General features: G+C 32.5%; 1 protein-coding gene across 1 annotated transcript in view; it reads left to right on the top strand.

Moving 5' to 3' along the window:
• Positions 1-1,885: 1,885 nt before the first annotated feature.
• The window catches only part of LOC106876345 (uncharacterized), a 23,313-nt gene continuing 14,706 nt past the window's right edge, over positions 1,886-10,492 (top strand). The window contains exons 1-4 of the mRNA XM_014924846.2: positions 1,886-2,023; positions 4,422-4,548; positions 6,591-6,674; positions 8,194-8,289. Of these exons, the coding sequence (XP_014780332.2) occupies positions 4,499-4,548; positions 6,591-6,674; positions 8,194-8,289 (230 nt within the window). The 5' untranslated portion in view covers positions 1,886-2,023; positions 4,422-4,498. The remainder of the gene's footprint in view (positions 2,024-4,421; positions 4,549-6,590; positions 6,675-8,193; positions 8,290-10,492) is intronic.

Genomic DNA, 10,492 nt, shown 5'->3' with positions numbered 1-10,492 from the left:
TATATATATATATATATATATATTATATCCGTCATCAGAGACAAGGCAGTATTTTAAATGAGGTATTCATAATGTAAATGTTTATATAGAACGAAAAAGTCATAGATGGGTCTTGTGCGCGGATGTATATAGGAGAGAGAGAGAAAACAGAAACAGAGAGAGTAGAAAGGAATAAAAACAAAATGGGGGTAAAAGGGTAAACAAGAAGAAAACATTGAAATGAAATAAAAATAAATGTAATGATAGAGATATTGTAAATGGCTTTTACGATAGAAAGAGAGAGGGAGGAGAAAGAGCGGGAAGAGAAAGGAGTAGAATTTAAAACAAGATAGGAGTAAAAGGGTAAAATAAAAGTAAAAATAAAAATATAATTGAAGTAAAGGTAATGATAAATATGTGTCAGTCTTGCATTAGGGTGAAAGGTCAAGCTTTAAAGCTTTAGTAAAGTGCGAGCGGAAGGACAATCTAGGAAAGGTTGCGAAGGACAATTGAATAGTGGTTAGTACGGATATTTAAAATTGTATTTCAAGCTTAATAGCAATCTTAGTTATACGAGATAAAGGATTAAGTATATAAGTTAAAACTTAAAATTAAAATAAAGAAAATAATAACTTAAAACTACAAAACTAAAACTTATTGAATTGAAAATACCTCACGTGTAAGATACACACATATAATTATACATAAATACATACACATACATTCACGCATATACATACCCATAAATACATACACACATACATGCACACACATATCTATGGAAGGATTTAATGGTGAGATAGAACCTATGAACTGTAGAGAAGGCTCTGTATTGTTTATTGAGTAAGTTCTGTGATTTATGCATTAACATTTAGAAGGCTTGTGTTAGAAATAGTCCCAAATGAATGGTTCACCTTGTCATAGGAATCCAGAATCTAATATGGTCCATGATCTCCTATATGGTACCTTACTATCTGTTGGATGGTGTATACGAGGTAGATTTGCAATGCTTCTCATACATAAATGGATCTATATGCGCTGAATATCGGCTTAAAATTAATAGTAGACCCGATAAAACATTTAGTAGAATTATGCAATATGTGGTGATTCGTGAATTTGTATACTGCGTTAAATCTTCTGCAGTGGGCTTGCAACGGGCATTCAGACACGGATCGGCACATGCAGCTATCGGACCTTCGTAAGTTATTAGTGGAAAAGGAAAATGCAGTACTATTCAGAAAGTTTTTTTTTAAAGTCTTGTAAGGTCTAATATATTCTTTTGTAGCTTTATACCATCTTATAAATATTCATTCTGTAATAATATATATTCTGCGGAGAGACGCTTTTTTTAAACCTATACAACCTCACATGAACTAACCTGTTTATTGCATCCTATTCAGTAGTGGCCTAAATTAGAGAACGAACATTTAAAAAATAAATATGCTTACTTCATGGGACATTTACTATATATGTGACTTTTACTATATATATTTTAAAGTATGTTCATTATTTGCAACAAATTTTGTAAGAAACGATTGATAACTAAATAAGTATTAGAAACATATATATATTAGAAACATATATATATATATACATATATATATTTATATATATATATACACACCTCAGGCAAGTGTCTACTACCATTGCCTCGGGCCGACCAAATCCTTGTGGGTGGATTTGGTAGACGGAAATTGAAAGAAGCCTGTTGCATGTATATATATATATATATGTGTGTGGGTGTGTGGGTGTGTGTGTGTGTGTGTGTGTATGTGTGTGTATGTGTGCGTGTGTGTGTGTTTGTGTGTAAGGTCTAATATATTCTATTGTAGCTTTATACCATCTTATACATATTCATTCTGCAATAATATACTTTCTGCGGAGGGACTCTTTTTTTACAACCTATACAACCTCACATGAACTAACCTGTTTATTGCATTCTATTTTCTATTCATATTACGCAGTTTAATTTTACTTTCACTTTGCATTCATTTTCTCACATCAGTCTCGTTAATTTTACATTGGTGAAAATTACTCCTTAAACGTAAGTCTATTACTTTTCTTATTCTTTTAGTCGGTGTATAGTTACCTGTGTACAGCTTTTACAGTTATTTCATTATTATTTGTTACTGTCGCATAACTGCTGCTCTTATCCTTTGGTTATTACATCACATCTTGTCAAACTCTTCGCGCTTTATCCTCTCATGAATCTTATGTACATGTATATATAATGGAGATGATATTGTCGTGAAGAGTCTTATGTTAATACAGGAAACATTCGATCAGAATATGTAGAGAGCACGGTGTGTGTCGAAAATATAATTTTGAAGAGAAAATAGTAATATAAGAATTTAACAAAATGTAAAAAAGGAATTAAAAAATATTTTAGGCAGTTGGAATGTTACAAGTAAAGGATTTAAGCAGAGGCATTTCATGGTTATACAGTTATATATACTTTAACATACTCAAGTCATGTAAACCTGAGAAACGTCGTGAATTTAATAGGAAAACTAAACAGGTCTAGTAATACGCATCCAAAAAGAGCCACACATCGTTGAACCTCATCTTTTTATATCTATAGATATGTCTGTGTGTGTGTATGTGTGTATGTGTTTGTGTCTGTACTCAGTAGTGTCCTAAATTAGAGAACGAAAACTTAAAAAATAAATATGCTTACTTCATGGGACATTTACTATATATGGGACATTTACTATATAGATTTTAAAGTATGTCCATTATTTGCAACAAATTTTGTAAGAAACGATTAATAACTAAATGAGTATTAGAAAAATGACGATGGACTTATATATATATATATACACCTTAGGCAAGTGTCTTCTACCATTGCCTCGGGCCAACCAAATCCTTGTGGGTGGATTTGGTAGACGGAAACTAAAAAAAGCCCGTTGTGTGTGTGGGGGGGGGTGCATGTTTGTGTGTCTGCATTCGTCATTCCACTATCGCTTGACAACTGATGCTTTTCTGTTTACATCCTTGTAACTTAGCGATTCGATAGAATAAGTACTAGGCTTACAAAGAATAAGTCCTGGGGTCGATTTGCTCGACTAAAGGCGGTGCCGCAGCGTGTCCGCAATCAGATGACTGAAACAAGCAAATTTCTTTTTGCACCGAAATTTAGAAATATCAGTTAAAAACTATTCCACTACCATAATATATCTCCCAAACCTCAATACTCCCATCTCACGCAGGCAAAGAGAAAAATAACGAATCCAACTCATGCAGGCACATATACATACATGTCTTTGTCTTAAATGCGTACAGTTTCATTATTCCAATCCTTCACTTGTATTTCGAAATCTTCTCCATTCGCTTTATTTCTCGGTCACTCTACCTTTTACACTCTGACGTCATACATGTTCAAAACCTCTCTCCGCAGTGGATTTTCTACGTCCTACGGAAATCAGACTAGTGTTCACATGACAGTAAAATAAGGTGAAAATGAAGGACGACGCTTTCAACACCTTTTATAATTTTTTTTTTTTTTTTCAGTCTTGAAAGGTCTAGTATATTCTTTCATAGCTTTATACGATCTTATAAATATTCCTTCTGCAATAATATATTTTCTGCGGAGGGACTCTTTTTTTACATCCTATACAACCTCACATGAACTAACCTGTTTATTGCATTCTATTTTCTATTCATATTATGCAGTTTAATTTTACTTTCACCAAGCGCCATCGAACAGCTAATATACAAAAACCAGCACTTCCGAATCCATATAGAGGAGCAAGACCTCGCATTATTCCTCAATCACCCATGTGCGCTACGAATAATCCCGTAGAAACTGCAGTTTACTATCAGGTCATGAATTTAATAGGAAAATTAAACAAGACTAGTAATACGCATCCAAGAAGAGCCACAAATTGTTCAAACTCATTTTTTTATATCTATAGATATTTCTGTGTGTGTCTGTATTAAGTAGTGGCCTAAATTAGAGAACGAAAACTTAAAAAATAAATATGCTTACTTCATGGGACATTTACTATATATGGGATTTTACTATATATATTTTAAAGTATGTTCATTATTTGCAAGACATTTTGTAAGAAACGATTAATAACAAAATAAGTATTAGAAAAATGACGATGGACTTATATATATATACACCTTAGGCAAGTGTCTTCTACCATTGCCTCGGGCCGACCAAATCCTTGTGGGTGGATTTGGTAGACGGAAACTAAAAAAAGCCCGTTGTGTGTGTGTACGTGTGTGTGTGTGTGTGTGTGTGTGTGTGTGTGTGTGTGTGTGTGTGTGTGTGTGTGTGTGTGTGCGTGTTTGTGTGTCTGCATTTGTCACTCCACCATTGCTTGACAACTGATGCTTTTGTGTTTACGTCCATGGCTGCACCTGTACTATTTATAAAAATAATATTTTTAACAAAACTTCCTCACGCTGAAATGAATATTTGTTTTATTTTGCAGATTATTTTCACTGTCATATTGCGATTTCATAAAATCGTTTTTACGAAATTGTAAACGTCCAATTTCTCCAAAGCAAAATGAGAGGGTACATCATATGTTTCCTAATCATCCTATACCTTTCTTACACGTAAGCAGTCATTGTTTGTTTATACTGACATACGTCATACATTATATGTATTTTTTTATTGATTGTCTTTTGATCCATTCGTATTCACCCATTGTCTGGTGGTGGTGGTGATGGTTTCCATATTATAGCTATCAATATTAGTATTAGTGGTGGTGCTATTAGTATCAACATTCGCCTTAGTTACATATCAGGCGGAGAGAAGTAGGATAAACTAAGGGTAGATGTATTAAAGATTGATCGGTATTTATGTTGACGTGAGAAGTTAGAATCTACTATTTGAAAGAAGAGCTTGGCTAACCTCTTGGCGTTTAAAGTGAACGGGGGTGTAAACCAGAGAATCGTTATACCCAGCATTTGTTAGGCAATATAGGGCAAGTATAATCTATAGTATTGATTAGATGTGAAGAGGAAGTGGTGAGTAATTGAATTCAATAGAAAGAGATAATATATAGAGATATTTTAAATAAATAGAAATATTTTTAAAAAATGAAATATTTTTTAAATTTCAAAAGACTACTATAACCTAGCACTTAAGAAAGCAGGATATAAATATGAAATTAAGTACAATATAAACGACGACAGGAATACTAATAATAACAAAATATATCTTGATATGAACCACATAGATAATATTAGTGAACCTAAGTCATCTATCAATTAGTACAGCCCGACAAATATATTAAAAAACTGTCAATAATAGTCATCAACATAACTTTAGCAATAGACATGGAATCCAGAACTACAATTAACATACTAATAAACTTAATCAATATGAACACAATAACCAAACATTTACTAAAAGAAGCAATAATATAATTTTTAGCAATTTACGCCTTACTAACTGCACTAATACTAATATTAATAAACCCAAGAATACTGACAGCAAACACTATAAATGCTTTATTATAGATAACAATAAGAATAATAATCAATAAGCATAAAAAATAAAAATAATCTCATCTCACCTAATCCCTCCAATAATATAACCACAGAAGTCATATTAATATAGATAGGAATAAAATAGCAAAAAAAGACCAATACCTCGTGTGAGAATAGCTGACCCCCCCCCCCCAACAACCCATCACTTCAATAAAAGAAACAGCAATAACACTACTTGAATCATAATACCTTTTACCAAACATCTAAAATCTAATTGTATTACATCCATTAGAAATACAATTAATAAAAATGTAAAAACTCCAAATATGCAAATAATATTTAATAATAAAAAAATCAGATTTGGATTTTCAGTCTCCCCAAATCTTTTTAGGATAAACTCTTCTTTTAACAATAAGAAATTGGACCTATTCTATAATAACAAAAACATCATTAAATATACCTAGCAACTCCAATAATCGTATAACTAACAACTGATATTGTGTTAATAAGCAAAACTCCATTATCACTAATAAATATAGACATGACACCATAGTACCACCCAATAATTTATATTGTAATTGTAGAGAACCAGATACTTGTGAAATAAACAGAAATTGCAAAATGAAAGAAGTAGTATACAAGCAATTATTATTAATCATAATACCTCTAAATACATATACGTTGGTTTCACGAAACCTATTAAATCAAGAATTAATAATCATAAATTTCCCATTAGAGAGTCTAGAAAAGAGAATAGCACAGGTCTATCTGAAAAAAATTGGCACCTCCAAAGAAACAATTTTGATCAATCAATCTCTTGGAAAATCCTATCTTCCTCCGCTTACAGATACAATATTGAAATTTGTTGGTTATGTTTGAAAGAAAGCTACAATATAATGAGAATGAATTGATATTTGGTTAACACTAAAGATGAAAAGTTTTTCTTATGTAAACACATTACGAAACTCCTTTGTTATTAATCTTAAATAAATCTAACCCCCCCCCCAACACCACACACACACTTACTTGAATTTTTTAGGAATATTTTCTTTTTTTAATATTTCTATTTCTCTAAAATATCTCTATATATTATATGTTTCTATGGAATTCAATTTCTCATCACATCCTTTTCACAATTTCTATTCTCACTATTTTCTTTCTAGGTTTTCTGCTAAGGAACAGGATGCTGAATTACTTCTCATGAAATACAAGACAAGGGAGCATGCTTGGGAAAACTTCTTTATGAGGTATGTTTTTGTTTACTTAAGGAGTAGGAAAATGTCACTTTCAAACAAACACACACATGCATGTGCATATAAAACTCATCGTGATAAATTTTGAGCTTTCTCGCATTTGCAGATTCACCCAATATATTCAGAACTGAATCGGTTGTCTGTACAATGGAATTTGACAATCTTCTTATTGGAAAGTTAAAACATATTTAAAAACCTAATGTAGTGATATTGTAGAGAAATTTCATCGAGGATCTTGGCACAATAGACATCAGTATATTAGATTATTACCATTGTCTTATTAATTAATTGATTAAACTTGATTAATATTGCTTCATTTTTTGTTTTGTTGTGTACAGACCAAATTATGGTTTCCCTGCAACTTTGAGCTAATTTAGAAACAAATATATTTGAAAATAACAGAATTATTTGTATTTTCATTAGATTAGATTTGCTCAGAAACATTTCTGATCCTACTGCATATAATATTTAAAACTGAATTATAAACTTCGGAGAGATCTTTATAGTGGTAGTTGTTCGACATAATTGACATATTTTGTTGAAAAAAGTTTAAGATATCAGGCAGATTCATAGATAACTTTATTGTGGTATATTTTACGATAGTTCATAGTATATAGGATTGTACTTTCAATAACTAATAGAAACAAGACATTAGTAGACATGTTGCATCTATAAAAAGATAGCTGTAGGATTACCAAGCAGTACTTTGGTCAGGGAAATGCATCATATGTTGATGTGTTTCAAATATGAGGCTGTTATATTGGAGGTTTGTCAGATATATGAAATCATCATTTATATTTAAAGAAAAATTTGCATTTGTCTTAAGTTCACTAGCTTTTAATCAAGAAAACTTTTATGTATCTCAAAATAAACACTAAACCTTTCGGTAGTTTGGTTACCGTAAGAGATTATAACAGATAACAAGACAGGGTGATTTTTATGAATTGTCCAGCTTCATGCGATAACATGCAAAAATCAGGAATGTGAAGAAGAATATCACTGCAAAATGGAATCTAACCTCGATTTGATGGAAGAATAAATGAAAGAATTTTTAGAGTGAATCTCTTGATTGACATTCGGAGATCTTATTAAAGAGGTTTTGTTTTTTTCAGATTAGCAGACAATACTCAAAGTCTCTCCCAGCACACTTTGTACTAAGCTCCAAATGTCTTTCATTAATTGAGGGAATGATATTATTATCAGAGACAAAATATTTGATATTTGCTCATTTAAATATTCCTAATTGACAAGAGACATGGGATTTTAGTGCAATTGTTAAAGATTAGTTGTTCCTCTTGAATTGAGGAAATTAAACAACATGTTCTAGAGATGAATCAGTGTAACTATGAACACAGCTGTACTATGCTTTTCGGTGCCTTAAAAACTTTGAAGAACCGAAACCTAGCGGGTCGTTACCAGTTTCTCTCTTTGATACACATACTTATGACACTAACTTATAATAAATTATTAAACGTCCCACCTAGTAATTCATTATAACATTCATATATTTCAGCTGGGAAATGTGCTCGGACATTGAAGATTTCGAGAAAAAACTGGCCTATTCTCATATGATCATTATGGACTCTATGGAAAAAGTTTGGGATGAACCGTAAGTAGATTCAATTCTTATTATATATTCGCATGTAATCATCAAAATATGCGCGTTTACGTTTTTGACAATGAATACTTAAACACCTCAGGATTCAGTGTTAAAAAGTCCTATTGATGTCGTGTTTTAATCGAAGGAATAAAATGAATATATTTACTCGAGAAAATTGTGATACGAGATTAATTACAGTAGAGAAAGCCTACGTTATGTAAATCGTTAAATTTCCATACAGAAATTTGAGAAATACACCAAGACGATATTGTTAAGTAACCAGATAGCACAAGGTCTTTTTGAATTTCAAACAGTATAAAAACATTATTTGCTAGAAAACAATAATAAAAATACATATAGAATTGATGGAGAAATTCAATTCTAAATAAAATATGTAAGACGAATATCCTCACGCAATAGAATTCTGTATTTAGAGTGAAAGCAGAATGTATACATGTATTTATATACCTGCATACATACATACACACACACACACACACACACACACACACACACACACACACACACACACACACACACACACACACACACACACATGCACAGGCATACATACATTATACGTACATACATGCATGCACATACACACACATACACACATATTTGTGTCAGGTCACTCTCGAGCGCTAGTGGTAACATGTAACACGCTATAACATGTTGCATGGTTAGATCCTCGGTGACAAGACTGGCTATCCCTCCCAGCTTGCAAGTTGAGGAGAATGTTACTTGGACACCTGCGGGGCAAAAAACAAATCTCGTCATGAAATCATGAGTAATCAACCCTTTTTTGCATCTTGGAAATTGAGAACACTTCAGGACAGTAAGAAAAACTAAACGTAGGACTGCTTTAGTTGACCATCTCTTGAAGAATAAAAATACATTGGAGTAGTAGCTCTCTTAGGAACTAGATTAACGGATTGTGTTCAGCTGTAAGAGGATGATGCTGGTACACTTTTTTATGGCTGGGTAAACCTCAAGATGTAAATAAAGACTCATGTGTTGAGTTTGCTATTCGGAAGGACTTGGTGGAACTTCTCTTATAATTAGTGAAAGACTCCATGTCATTGCACGTTTGCATTGGCAAAAATAAATATGCAGGTATTCCCATCTGCAATTCTCCAATCATGAATTTAAATGAAGTAACCAAATATTAAAGGCAACAAATACGAATGTAACCACTAAAGAAGTATTTCCCTTATGTGAAGATCCTTAGAAGGTTTATATTAAACGAATTAAAAGATGTCCCTGCTAACTTAGTGTTTCTTGAATGTCAGTGTTGCTTTTGGGTTGGTCGAGGCACAGTGGATATGATTTTCAACCTAAGGAAATTGCAGTAAAAGCTGGAGAACATGATCGAGACGTTCCTGTAGAACTAACTAAACCTTTCATCACTGTAGCAATGGTTGCTCTTTGGTTTGTCCTTTGATAGCTAGGTGTTCCCGAAAAGATTCTCAATGTCATCATATATTTCTATCAACGGATGATGGCTTCTGTCAGATCAAGCGCGGAAATGTTCGTTTCATTCACAGTCTCCAATGGAACAAAACACGACTGTGTAGTTGCCACGCTCTGATTTGCTTTGTATTTATGCGTCCTGTGGGAAGCAGCATTCGAAAGTTTACAGAAAGAGTAAAGCTTTTCGGCCAATCTTCAACTGGAATAAGAAAATGTGCGAATTTACTTTTTGCCCCTGTTGTATTCAACGGTCCGGACAAAATAGCTTAATTATCCAAAAAGAAAAAGAGTAACACGAATAGATAGAGTGAAAAACGGGCTTTTAAATGATATATGAAATCAAAGTAATTTAACGAATCTATTTTGAAAATACGTCATTTCAAACAAAACTTTAAAATTCTGCAAGAACTTTCTTGACAATCTAATAACTTCTCACGAGCGTCGAAGGATTTTAGTCTGACCATCAGCATCTAGAAATGCAGTGCTATCTTTATCTCCTCAAACATATAGAATTCTATACTTTGTGCAGCTGAATATAGCTCTGTATCTAAATTGATGTAAAGATTGCATTGTTCAATTAAATAGAGCCGCTTGAAACGGTTGTACTGCATTACGATTTGATGTCCTGTTACTTAATTTGATTTTGTTCACTTTATTTCGAGTTTTGAGGATAATACCGGATTAACTTGGTGCTTCAACTTAAGTACCTATTTCAACTGATTCTTAATTTTTTTCTCAT

The sequence above is a fragment of the Octopus bimaculoides genome, chromosome 1 (genome assembly GCF_001194135.2).
Source record: "Octopus bimaculoides isolate UCB-OBI-ISO-001 chromosome 1, ASM119413v2, whole genome shotgun sequence".
NCBI lineage: Eukaryota > Metazoa > Mollusca > Cephalopoda > Octopoda > Octopodidae > Octopus > Octopus bimaculoides.
Note: the sequence above shows the minus strand (reverse complement) of the source record. Positions and strands in the feature narration are given on the sequence as shown.